Genomic DNA, 13,534 nt, shown 5'->3' with positions numbered 1-13,534 from the left:
AGGCCATGTATAGTAAGGCTATTTTTCCTTTTAAAAAAAGTTTTAGCATGAGCATGAATATTAAGAATTTTATTAGTTGAAAAAAATGACCATGTATACTAAGGCTTTTTTTTCTTTTAAGAAGAGACCATGTATAATAAGGCTATTTTTTCATTGAATAATTATATATTAAGGCAATTTAAGACTTTTTTTCTTGAAAAATGACATAGTAAGGCTTTTATTGGAGAATTTTTTTTTTATTGCTTAAAGTCTAGTAGATTAATGAGCATCCTTTCCTCAGAACTAATGAAGAAAACTATCAAAACTGCGTTCCAGCTTTTATTTGCCTGTAAAATGTTATCAGCAACAATATTTCAAGCACTGAATTAAAAATTTACTACATTCATTGGTAGGTTCAAGAAGTCATTTTCAAAATATATCTCTTTTTTTAACGTAAAATGTATTTAAAACACGTATCAAGTTGATTGTCATATTTTTCAATCATTCCTGATTGATTGCTATCCACTTAGGCACTAAAATGTGACTTTAGGCAAGACTTTAAAACCATAAATGAACTTTAAAAACAGACAAATTCAACTGCTAGGTAAATAATATTACAATTTACCTCAGATATGGATTTGAACTAAAAATTACCTGAACAAAATGCCCCCAAAAAACTGTTAATATGCTTGAAAGTGGAGCAAATGCTAGCAATGGCGACAAATGCTAGCATAAACTGCGCTGTGCTAATAAATAAAACTCCCCAATACCAAAATATTGAAATAAACCGCTAAAAACCCTCATCAATTTAGCAAATTTGAACATTGACGCCAATAAATTGACTTGACCATAGCTTTTAAACGTCTATTTCCCCCAGATAAATAGATGAATTACAATAAAAGATAAATATAACGCAGACGAGAAAAGCTATTTCGCGCTGGCCCATGCTAACGTCGCTAACACCAGAGCCAAAATGGCCGCCCACCCTGAGACGATTGACGTGAAGGGCCGGGAAATGCTACAAAAAAATAAATATACAAAGGAAGGGCTGACCTATTTTTGGTGGTTGACCTATCAAAATAAAACTTTTGAGGGGTGTGGCTTCACTCTTCCATGGGAATGTAGGACAAAATGGAGTGCTCTTGAGCCAAGGCGGCCAATTCTTTGAGGAATTCGCCAAAGAGGACGGTGCCGAAGACGTCGGAGCGCTCGGCCGAGATGGACTTGGGAAGCGGCAGCGGCGGCGAGCTTTTCAGGATCCCGCCGCTCCGCGTGCGATTGTTTATGTCTGAGGACGACGGGTCGGGTGGCGTTAGCGAGCTAGCGTAGCGAATGTTTGTTTGTTTTGTTTTGTATGTCACCTGCTTCTCCGTAGAGCGTGTCTCTGGTGAGCAGCCAGTGTTGCGCCGCCACGATCAGCTCGGGAAAGTCCTCGCTGGTGGCGGACAGTCGCTCGATTCGGTTCTTCACCGTGGCCAGGACCTGCCGGAGAGACGTGGCTTTTAAAAAAAAGACAGTCTACCTAGCTAATGTCGCTCATTCGTTTGGGCTAACTTGGCCGATTAAGTCATCGTTGAGGGTTATGGTTCATTTTGCCCATGACAGAATATTTCTAAACAATATGAACAAGACAAGAAAATTCCAAGGTGAGCAATATAGGCATAATAATAATATTAATAATTATTAAATTAATATTAATAATATTCATAATAATAAATAGTAATTATAAGAATAGTCATAATAATGATACAAATTAATAACAATAATAATTGATAATAATAATAACAAAAATAATATTCATAATAATGATACAAATTATTAATAATAATATTCATAATAATAATAATAACAACTAATAATATTACTAAAATCAGTCATAATACTAATAACAACAATATTTCTGATGATAATAAAAAATATAATTATTATCATTATTATATTAATAAATTGGACCACTTTTTTATTACAATATTTTTTTTATCATAATTAATTGCAATGTTCCTCTTTTTGGCTTGTCACTTATGATTTAACACAAGAGAAACTGGTTTTTAATTTGTTATTACAATTATTTATATTTAAATTTGGAGGGTTACACATGACACATGGCGTATGGGACCACTTTTTTATCGCAATGATTGTTTTTTTAAACCTTATTTGAATGTAGTATACACATAAGATAATACACAGTAACACACATGACCTGCAATGACAATGATTTTGAAGCCTTATTTGAATGGAGCACAAGGAAGCACTTTACCTGGTAGAGCGAGCGAACGGAAGGCTGGAAGACCAAGTTGGTGTTGAGAAGGAAGGAGCGCAGCAGCGGCTGCGGGTAAGCGGCCAGTTGCGCCAGGATGCCCGTCAGCAGTAGGTTAATGTGCAGCGGGTTCTCCAGCATGTTCTCCAGCCGGGACAGCAAGACGCTGACAAACGGGCCTGGAGACCAAAACAGCTCTTTTTTATTTTCGAATCAACCAATGGGAAATGAGGCTAAGCTATTGCTTTCAAATGGCGGCCAATCGACTCACCCGTGAACGGCGCCGAGTGACTCCTGGCGGCGCTCCGGAACGCGGCCCCGAACGGCGACGGCAGCTTCTCCGGCGTCTCCGCCGAAAAGGCCGCCGACTCCATTCCGTCGTCCTCCTCCTCAAGGTGGCCGTCTTTCGCGTCCGCCTCGCGTTTGGTCGCGTCCCGGTGGCACGCTGGCGAGTCTCCGTCGGACTCTGGGGGACTTCTGCGTCGCTCCGGCCCTTCGGGGATTTCGCCGCCCGCGCTGTCTTTCTTGGCCACCAGGTGGTAGACCATGACGTCGTCCTGGAACTCGCCCTCCTCCACGTAGGAGCCGTTCACCAACAAAATGGCCGACCTCCTCATCTCCTCGATGTGTCTGGGGGGTTCGATTCGCGGCGCCGGCGGGAGTTGGGGCTCGCCGTTATTCGACGGGCCCGCGTCGTAAGTGTCGTCCCACTCCAGCTCGGGGGGGTTCGACGGTCCGGGACCCGACGCCGTCGCCCCTAGCCGGGCCACGCGGGTGGTCGCCGGCTCATCCGGGACGCTCGGTCGGTACTTCTCCGGCGACGGGTCCTCGCCGTCGTACGCGGCCGACCACACCCGGCACGCCCGTGCGGAGGCGGCGATTCGCGCGCGGGCGTCGTCCAGGTAATGGAGGTAGCTGACGTCCAGGAAGATCTCGGAGCCGATGGTGCACGAGGAGTTGCCCGCCGGGTCGCCTTTGACGGACGCCTCGTCTCTCTCGGCTGAGGGGAAAGAAATGCGTATGCGGGAATTCAATTTTTAAATCGAATAAACTCAAGGCGAACGAGCAGTGTTAGAACAGTCGTGGGTTCGATACCAGGTGGAACCTCAGTGTTTGGAGTTTGCATGTTCTCCCCAAGCTTTTTTTCTCCAGGTACTCTGGTCCCAAAAAGAAGCATGCTAAGCTAAGCTAGGCTAGCTGGTTGAACACCCCAAAATTGTCTGCATGCTAGGCTAGGCTAGCTGGTTGAACACCCAACAAGTGTCTGCTGCTAGGCTAGGCTAGCTGGTTGAACACCCCAAAATTGTCTGCATGCTAGGCTAGGCTAGCTGGTTGAACACCCCAAAATTGTCTGCATGCTAGGCTAGGCTAGCTGATTGAACACCCCAAAATTGTCTGCATGCTAGGCTAGCTGGTTGAACACCCCAAAATTGTCTGCATGCTAGGCTAGGCTAGCTGATTGAACACCCCAAAATTGTCTGCATGCTAGGCTAGCTGGTTGAACACCCCAAAATTGTCTGCATGCTAGGCTAGGCTAGCTAGTTTAAAATTGTCTTTTGATCGGAGTGTGATGGGGTTTTTTGTCTTGTTGTGACCTACGGTTGGCCGGCCATCAATTCAGGGTGTCCCCCACCTGGTGCCTGAAGTCAGCTGGGATAGGCTCCAGCACCCCCCGCAACCCTTAGCGATTCAGAAAATGAATGAATGAATGAATCTTACTACGGATGACTTGAAAAGAGGGTTGGGAAACATTGTAAACACCAAAAAAATTGCCATTGGTCTCTTTTTGGGGGCGGGGCACTCGCCTTTGGAGAAGAGGATGGACTCCAGCTGTCGCAGCGGCGGCGGGCTGCGTTCGGGCGCGCAGCACGGTGGCGTCAAGGCCAGGATTTTGGCGGCCGACGCCGAGTAGAAGTCGCGTTCTCGCACCGCCCGGCGCTGGCTCAGCATCATGTGATTGCACGGGATCAGGTACCTGGGAAAGGGGGCGGGGCCTCGATGAGGGTGCCGCCCCGGTTAGCATTTTGGACCCGGCTGGACGTCACCTGAGGATGAGCTGCAGCATGACGTCCTCGCAGTGCAGAGCGATGAGCGTGCGGAAAAGCGCCAGCGACACCGCCCCCAGCTGGAGACGGGAACGCCCCCCTTCTTCTTAATCCATCGTCACGAAAGCAAAATTTAAGAAAAAAACTCAAAGAAAAACTAAAAGAGTACCTGGAAAGGCGTGTTGATCCGGCTGACCAGCGTGTCCAAGACGTGGACCTTCTCGTGGCGGTGGAGCAGGACGAAGGACAGGAAGGTCTGGAGGAGGGCCGGCTCGCTGACGCTCCTCAGGAACAGGTCCAGGTACGCCGTGGTGGTCATCACTTCCTCCAGTGTTAGCTGGGGGGCGGAGTTATTGTGTTCAATGGGTCGTTCTTTTCGTGGGGGCGTGGCTTTATGCCATGAGATGCCCTTTTGTGTTTTCATTTTGATGCATTTTATTTAGAAAATAGGTTTAGAAATAAATAAATAAATGGTTCTGTGTATTATTTTATTTAGAAAATAGGTTTAGAAATAAATAAATAAATGGTTCTGTGTATTATTTTATTTAGAAAATAGAAGGTTTAAAAAAATGGTTGTGTATTATTTTATTTAGAAAATAGGTTTAAAGTAATGGTTGTGTAATATAATATTTTATTTAGAAAATAGGTTTTACAAAAATGGTTCGGTGTATTATTTTATTTAGAAAATGGAAAGTTTTTTTAAAAATGGTTCTGTGTATTATTTTATTCAGAAAATAGGTTTAATTTTTTTTTATATTTTTGGTGTTTTATTTTCAAATTGGGGAGAAAAAGGGAACAACACTTGTAAAGATTCATTTAAAAATAGGAAATAAATGACTAAATATTCTAGTTTCTTTTTTTATTTGACACTAAATTTAAAAAATAATACTATATCTATTTTTTACATTAAAAGAAAAAAAACAACCAATGAAATATTTGCACAAATTTGCTTTCCCTCAAGAATAATAATCATATATTTCAATTATTTTCATAGTCTGACTTGTCAGCGCCTAATTTTTCTTTTCCAAAGAGTCCAATTACCGACTCGGCCAGCAGAAAATAACATCATTTATGCATAAATGAGCCCGGCGATGGCAATTATTCAAATCTAAAAATATCCCTTTGCAGCTACCCTATTGGATATTATAAAATAATAAATACATATGTTTGTGCGAGAACCTTATGGAGGGCGGGTGCGAGTACGGGCACCAGGAAGCCGTTGTAGATGTACCCCAAAAGCTGCTCTCGTATATCGGGGTGGGCTACCTGCCGACAAAAAAAAATCAAATATTAAAAAAATGCTTAGCGATGGGACACCCGAGTTTTGCGTTGGGACATTTTTGCGGTTACCTGGACGACGGCGTTGCAGAATTCCAGAGAGTTGAGGAACTGCACCAAGGCCGGCACCCCCAGCCAGTCCTCCCGGTGCAGGCAGTGCCATTCTGCGTTGGGGGGGTCCAGCTTGGTGGGGAGGGACGAATACAGCCCGCTCAGGCCGGTGGCCAGGACCTGCCGTCCCCAATTAGACCGTTAAGCCGTCACCGGGCGGGGGGACGACGACAATCGCACGGTTGTCCGTCCGTGACCGGCAATTTAGCGAAAAGGAGCGCAAACAATGACGTTAGCGGCTAAATCCGATTAGCTTTGTGGAGCCCTATTCATGCGTTTTTAACGACAGAATGGTGGCTAAAGAGTGCTTAGCACGCCGGACTCGTAGCTCCGGGATCCTGGGTTCAAATCCAGTTTGCATGTTCTCCCCGGGATGTAGGGGTTTTCTCCGGGTACTTCGGTTTCCTCCCACCTCCCCAAAAACATGCACGGTAGGTTGACACTAATTTAAGTGATTGGTTATTTGTCTCATTGTGCCCTGCGATTGGCTGGCCACTGATTTAGGGTGTCCCGAAGTCAAGTGGGACAGGCTCCAGCACCCCCCGCGACCCTAGTGAGAATAAAGCGGTTCAAAAAAATGAATGAACGAATGCCTGCTATTGACAATGACGGACGTCCAATTCATTTAAAATGAAAAGTCTGGCTGAGAATTCTCTTCTTTCATTGCCATTGACGGCAATAGACGTCCAATCTGAATATTTGCCAAATTGGATAAAAATATAAGTGATTTTTTTTGGTTCCAAATATAATGTGGTCCAGCCCACGTGAGATCTGGTGGTCATGAACGTGCCCCGCCTCCCTGGACTACACCACCGGGTGGCGGCTTCTTTTATTATTATTATTTGTTTTTGTTTTTTTATGAGCAGTGGGCGGAGCTACCTACCGGACAGAAGAAGGTGTTGTCGACAACGTGGCGCGCCACCCGGCGGTTCTCGGCCGACAGCGACATGATGAGCAGCAACGCGTCCCTGGCCTGCTGGCCCACGGCGCCCTCGCGGTGCACGAAGGGGATGAGCAGCGAGAAGACCAGGAAGTTGGCGGCGCCCTGGTCCTCGCCGGCGTGGAAGAAGAGCTCCAGGGCCGAGGGGTCCTTGGCCAGCACGCAGCAGAGCTGGTGCAGGAGCAGCACCAGCTGGGCCTCCACGCCGGGAGTCGAGCCCGAGCACGCCGACAGCAGCGTGACCAGCGGGCGCAGCACGGGCTTGTGGTGGAGCAGCGGCTGGCGCGATTGGCCCAGCAGCATCTCGTACATCTTCAGCTGCTCCAGCTTCAGGGCGTCGGTGAACTCGCGCCGCAGGCTCCACACGAAGAGCCGCTCCATCACATTCTCCAGGACCACAAACTCCAGGATGGGGCCCATGGCGCCCGCTTTGCCGCGTTCCTCCTCCATCAGGAGGAGGAGCATGTGCTCCACGTAGTTCTGTACCGCGCTGGCCTCGTCGCCCGGCACCGGGACCGGGACCGGCGTCGGGCCCGGCCGGGCGCCGCCACGTAACGGGTCGTGTTTTTCCAGGATCTTCACCACCTGCCGAGAGAAGGCGCCGAGACTTTTACGACGGGAAAAACACTCAACGGGGAACAAAGCTGAAAAAAAGGTATCAAGATACAAATAATAGGAAAAACTGCAAAATAAATCCATTTAAAAAAATCCGAAAAACTGACAAACGAATTGCAATTTGTGTTTGTAGAACTTTTTCAAAAACCATCATACATTAATTTTCTGAGGGTGCTAGAGCCTATCCCAGCCAACTACAAGGGACACCCTGATTGGCCAGCCAATCGCAGGTCACAAGTAGACAAAGGATGACCAATCATAGCTAGGGTAGGCAATTTACAGTGTTAGCCAGATAGCCTAGCATGCATGTTTTTGGAAAAAAGCGGAGTACCAGAGAAAACCCACGCAAGGCCGGGGCGAACATACAAACTCCACACACCTGGGATCGAACCCTCGACCCCAAAACTGTGAGCCCGACGCGCTAACCACTCGCCTACAAATCCTACAAAATCATCCAGATGTACGAGGGTGTTATCCAAAGAAACATAAAACGTAATAAAGTATTAACCAAGTTGCCAAAGTATGGAAAATCTTCCAAATCAGGTGACTCAAGAGCAAAAACACGTCATGGGGACGACAGCGGGGAATAAGCCGCCGCCCCCGCCGCCCCTCCCAAACAGTTTGTGTACCTAGAGCGGCCGTGTCCAAGCAACGGCGGAGCGCCAATGGAATTTTGGCAGCGCACGTCTCAGCGCGCCTGCTCGGCCCTCGCGAGACCCGCCGGCTTCGCTTCGCTTCGCCTCGACTCGCCTCGCCGCAACCCCGCCCCGACGACAAGATATTTAGCATAGCGCCAAGCTAAAAACATTTCCCACGTCATCCTTCACTTTGAACATGCGACCTGTCACTGCCTGTCGTATGTGGAAATTTATTCGGGGCAACGCCCGCAATTCTCACCCTTTTGGCAAAAAAACCCGGAAAATTTCTTTTCCAGATGTGGACGAGTGTAAGACTAAATGTTAATGTTGACGCGATGACGGACTGCGTAGTCGATGCTATCATGGCTGGGTGGGTCACAATCCACTTTACTCATTGGCTACCGTTGACGGCGATAGACGTCTCAGTCATTTTTCATTTTTGCTCCCACTTCAACTGGTTGGGATGTCTTCTAACAATAATTCATGGCAGAAACATGAAAATGACTTCAATCGCCCCACCCAACATGGCCGCCCCGAGGCCTTTGCCATCCAAGTCCATGCAATGAAATGAAAATAAAGTCATAATGAGCTTATTTAATTTAAAGATGTTGTTAATTCCAAAGTATGTACTATTCACTCACTGATGCTGCTAATGTCCAATCCATTTGAAGTGGGAGGTGTGGCAGCAAATGAACGAATGGGACGTTCATTCGCTGCCACGCTCCCACTTTGAATGGATCCCACGACAAACACAATTATAATATCAAAATGACTTGATTCGCCCCTCCCAACATGGCCGCCGCGATGGCTTAGTCATCAAATTGAATGCAATGCAATAAAAATCTTAATTCGTTGAAAGATGATCTTATGAATGCCAAAGCTTCTGCTATCCACTAAGACGCCGTTAGACGTTAGCTGCCACACCTCCCGCTCCAAATGGATGGGACTTCTACATGCGATAAGATAAACTCATGGTCAAAGGTATCAAAAGCACAAGTACTTTGCCATTTACCTGAGCCCAGTGGTTCTTGAACACAATCATGCAGGTCTCGGGATCGGCCCCCCCGAGGAGCGGCGACGCCCCCTCCCGGTTTCCGTTGGCGACCACGGAGGCCATGGCGGCGTCTCTGGCGGCTCCGGATGCCCTGGCGGCGGGCGCTCTTTACCCCCTCTCTCGCACCGTGTCCATATATCCTTTTAAAAAGGCCTCACTGTTCAAAAGAGAAGCAAATTGCATTTTTTTTTCAATTGTTTGACTGTTTTCAAACCTCCAACACTATTTTTTTTTCATATTATCACTACATTTAAAAAAAAATCCTTTATATTTTGTGTCTAATTTTCGCAATTAGAGTTATATCTTGACATACGAGCATCCCAAAATACGAGAAATTTGAGATGAGAGGATCTTTCCGAAGAAAATTTTGCCTTGAGATACGAGCATGTGTTCCCGATTTGTGTGCGATGATGTCACATTTTAGTTTTGAAGATCATAACCACGAGAAAAATATGTTACTTCGTGAGTAGCTAGTGAATTAGAACAAATAAAAAGATGGTTCTTCATTGTAATAACCTGTTTTTTATGGGTTTTTTTGGAGGATGAAAACAGATTAATTTGTATTTAGTTGATTCCTATGGGGAAAAATTGACTTGAGATACAAGCTCGGTCCCGGAATGCATTGAACTTGTATCTCAAAGCATTACTGTATATTAAAATAAAAAAAATACTTGCACGTTCCATTCTCCCGAGACAAAAAATGAGTCTAATTAATCTTCCACTACAACTCTGTATACGTACAACTTATTTTCCGCATAACTTTTCTTTGTTTCCTGGCGAATTGTTGTGAATTGATCTCCACCCCTCCAACTTTTTCAACAATGTTCGAGTGCGCGTCCATCTGTTTCTACTCAAAGTCGGGCCGGAATTCCACCGACGGAATGCGGTTGCGGTCTTACCTTGGTCGGAGCATCTTCGGGGCTCCCTCGCCCCCCCACGAGATCTTCTACGTGGAAAAACAGAGAAAGAAATGTGAAGAAATTGGCAGAGCGCGCTGGCAAATGAGCGGACGCCGGCGAGCGGGTTCGAGGAGCGTGACGACTTCCACGTGTGCGGCGGGAGGAGCGACCGCCCTGAATGTCGTCATTGCGGTCCCAGGAGGAGGAGGAGGAGGAGGAGGAATAGGAGGAGGAGGAAGAGGAGGAGGAGGAAGAGGAGGAGGACCTCAAAGTTGGTGAGCTCCGAGACAATAAAAGGGAGAAAAGGCGGGGTTTTGTGGGCGGGAAGCGGGAGGGCCACGTCGGACGTGCTGGGAATGGTCGTGCGTTCAGTCGCGTGATAGGTCGCCGTGTCAAAGTGGCGGCCCGGGGACCAAATGTGGCCCCTCAGATCATTTTGTGCGGCCCGAGGAAGTAAATCAGGAGTGCTGACTTTTGCTTTTGTGATCAAATTCAAATGAAGAGTATAGATATTATGGGGAATATTTTCAGTTTTTCTCTTTTTTTCATCAATAATTGCATTTTTTTGCACTTGTTTATTTTAAAAAGAAATCATTTTTTGCGACCTGTTTTTCAATTTAAATTGTATTTTTATTCTTTTTGTATTGTTTTAAATTCTGAAAGCATTTTTTTTAATTTGTTTTACGTGACTTGTTTACATTAAAAAGAAATCATTTTTTGCGACCTGTTTTCCTTTTTTAATCAATAATTGCAATTTTTAAAATTAAAATTGTATTTATTTTTCTTTTTGTGTTGTTTTAAGTTCAGAAAGCATTTTTTAATCTGTTTTACGTTAAAAAAATATTTTTTGCAAACAGTAAACATGGACAAGGTAGATGCTCAAAAAATTGAAAATGGAGATTGTTTTGAGACGGACCCGACAAAACACGCAAACTCTCAAATTACGATATTGTGTGAACACAAAGCAGACTTTGACTTCCGTGTGTCGATGAGGGCCATCGCGCACAAAAGCTTGTTTGTCTGCCTTGGAAAGTGTTTGCATCATGTCTCCCTGACACATTATTCCCCCCCAAAAATGAAAAAAAAATAGATCATTATAAAGCAAAAGTGGGGGTGGAACAATTTTGCATGGAAGAGAATTTGAGGTGTGAAATGTTGACTCATCAGTGTCAAATATTTGCCGTAGTTAACCTTGTTTGAAAACCAACCAGTCTGACTCACTCTGCCGTTTCCATGAAAAGTATTTTGAGTCTACTAGAGAAAAAAAATAAGTGCACTGCTCACTGGGAATTGGGTCTTATTATGTAACATTTGTGGCCAAAATATATACCCAACTTAGTCGTGTCAAAGTCAGACCTAATGCAAAAATAAGGTGTTTAAGGATCATAGTCTCGTAACTTTGAAATTTTTACAGTAATAGCCCTACTTGTGAAATTAATTGGATTTTTTTGGCAGTTTTTCCATCCAGATTTGAATCTAAATGGAAAAACTGTTAAAAATAAAACAGGAAAATGGCGAAAATCTGTGAAAAAAAATCAAAATGTGGTAAAACACCCTAAAAATAGTCGCCGTCCAATCCGTTTGGATGTCTTAAAGTGACAGCCACTTAAATTTAATTTAATGTTCCATGTTTAGGAACAAGAATTGGAATTGGGCCAAATAAATATTGAATTATCAGATTACAGAAGTGGTCAGAAAGATGTAAAAGGTCACGGAGGGGTTGTGGGAAGCGGGTAATGAGGCGCTAATCCCAAACTCGGGACACAGTTGAGCTATTTAAATCGTCAAAATTTGCGGTTTTCACAAATATTAATCCGCACCATGAGGAATAAAAAGGTAATCCCGTTGTTTCTTATTACGAAGCGAAAAAATCTGCATTCTTGGTTGGCATTTGGTGTTATTTAATGCTCTCTTAAAATGATCCTCTAGCTTTTATATGTTATATTTGGCAGCAACTGTTGATTTTTTTATGTTTAATTTTCCATCTGTTCATCCAGCAACTGAATGTCAGTTAATTTTAACCAAGTAAAATGAGAATAAATAGACATTAAAATTATATATTATATAGTATATATTTCTTTAAACCCCACAAAAACAAGAATATTTTTCTTCTGCAGAATTTCACATTTCTATTTTTGTTACCATGCATACAAAAATAAACATCACTCTGTTAGTGTTATTGGAAAATGTGATATGAATAACTATGATAATTGAGATTAACAAGAAAACTCCTAAACTATGTAGTGTACACATTTAGTGTGACTAGCACGACTCATTAATGACAACCATTACATTTATAGAAGACATTTCTAAATTCAGCTTTTTTATCTCCTTTTTTGTTATGACAAAAGAGCAACTGTGTGATAACCCATTGCATATTATTTCAGTACCAAACCAATCTAGGTTATTTTGTCTGCCATGTTTAAAAAAAAATAGACGAGCACAATCCAGAATGTCCCGGAATGACATCAACAAGTAATTTAACACCCCGTCAGAGAGAAATTTGAGCCTCGGGAGCTCACAAATAAATTTAAACATAAAATTATCTGGACTTGTATGTTGTGGCTGGGCGATAATTCAACTTAGTAACAACAAAAAAACAACAAACAAGTATAATACCCAAAAGCAAAGAGTGCTCTAATTTTGAGTCCCACTGGGAGAGGACACCCAAAATACGACTTTTTATCTTAATGGTGTCACAAAACGAGTCGCCGAATATTTCATTCCTCACAATAAACCAGTTAAATGAATTAGTAATTACGTTTGTGATGATAAATCCTAGCTAGGTGGCTAGCAAGCCCCCACACGCACGCGTGTCAATCACGGCCGCACATGCGCAAACGATGGCATTCGGCTCCAGCGAATACAAACTTGAAAAGCCGCAACAAGACACAAAACACGGACAGAAACTCGTCGTTTTCTTACCGTGCGCTCCACGCAGGCGTTTTAAGCAAAAACGCGACGCAAATGTTCACTCTTTAAGTCCTTTAAATCCCCAGTGCGGAGGTGGTGGAGGTTTGGGGAGAGCCGAAAGGGTGTGGAGGGATACGGGGCGGAGGAGGTTTCATGGCAAAGGTGAAGCGGCTCTAAGTCCCGCCCACTGGGATGATTGACGGCCTCACGTCAAAGCGTCCCTTTAGTATTTCCACTCAAACGCCATGAAATGAGATCGATTCACATTTATTAGTTTTCACGTTGTTTCTACGGCGCGTCATTATGTCGTAGTTTTAGGGATAAAACAAATCAGATAAATAAAACAAGAGTGAAGGTTGTAGTATTGTTTAGCTGTTGTCATTTAGTTACGTTTAACCTTTAGTACCCTCCAGTGGTGAAGCCTGGTAATGCGTCGTTGCCTGTGACAACGTAATGTAATTTCTTTTTTAATTTTCGACAAAACAAAAACACGTTTAAAGATACAATTTTCATTATCATAATTTAAGAATGTTAAAAAGTCTATACGTACATGCGAGTTCCATTGACAGATATGAAAAAATACCTGAAATTGAATTAATTTTTGAAGTGTTTCTATTATTTTGGACCTAAAATAAGTGAAAAAAATTCAATGTAACTATAACACAAAGAATCTCCAAATAAAATATTTTTTTGTGAAAACAAAAGTTTATTATAGCGTTTGTGTACAACAAATGAAACAAAGGCAGAGCTATACAGGTCAAATCTGGCATTAGGGGGTTTGCACCAGGGGGCTGGGGGGGGGGGG

At 43.9% G+C, this 13,534-nt stretch overlaps 1 protein-coding gene and 1 long non-coding RNA gene across 2 annotated transcripts; both read right to left on the bottom strand.

Moving 5' to 3' along the window:
* Positions 1–305: 305 nt before the first annotated feature.
* fhip1aa (FHF complex subunit HOOK interacting protein 1Aa) lies at positions 306–8,992 on the bottom strand. Its single transcript, XM_077605276.1, has 11 exons — positions 8,876–8,992; positions 6,554–7,195; positions 5,632–5,790; positions 5,461–5,547; positions 4,451–4,618; positions 4,282–4,361; positions 4,042–4,211; positions 2,508–3,236; positions 2,237–2,415; positions 1,341–1,461; positions 306–1,267 (listed from the first exon to the last, which is right to left on the bottom strand). The coding sequence occupies exons 1-11, from the start codon at positions 8,978–8,980 to the stop codon at positions 1,083–1,085; spliced, it is 2,625 nt and encodes an 874-aa protein (XP_077461402.1). The 5' UTR covers positions 8,981–8,992; the 3' UTR covers positions 306–1,082.
* An 8-nt stretch (positions 8,993–9,000) lies between these two features.
* Positions 9,001–12,896, bottom strand: LOC144077494 (uncharacterized). Its single transcript, XR_013301022.1, has 3 exons — positions 12,742–12,896; positions 9,817–9,863; positions 9,001–9,074 (listed from the first exon to the last, which is right to left on the bottom strand). It is a non-coding gene; the product is annotated as an uncharacterized LOC144077494 (long non-coding RNA).
* Between the last annotated feature and the right edge of the window lie 638 nt (positions 12,897–13,534).

This window comes from Stigmatopora argus, chromosome 7 (assembly GCF_051989625.1).
Source record: "Stigmatopora argus isolate UIUO_Sarg chromosome 7, RoL_Sarg_1.0, whole genome shotgun sequence".
In the NCBI taxonomy this organism is placed as follows: domain Eukaryota; kingdom Metazoa; phylum Chordata; class Actinopteri; order Syngnathiformes; family Syngnathidae; genus Stigmatopora; species Stigmatopora argus.
Note: the sequence above shows the minus strand (reverse complement) of the source record. Positions and strands in the feature narration are given on the sequence as shown.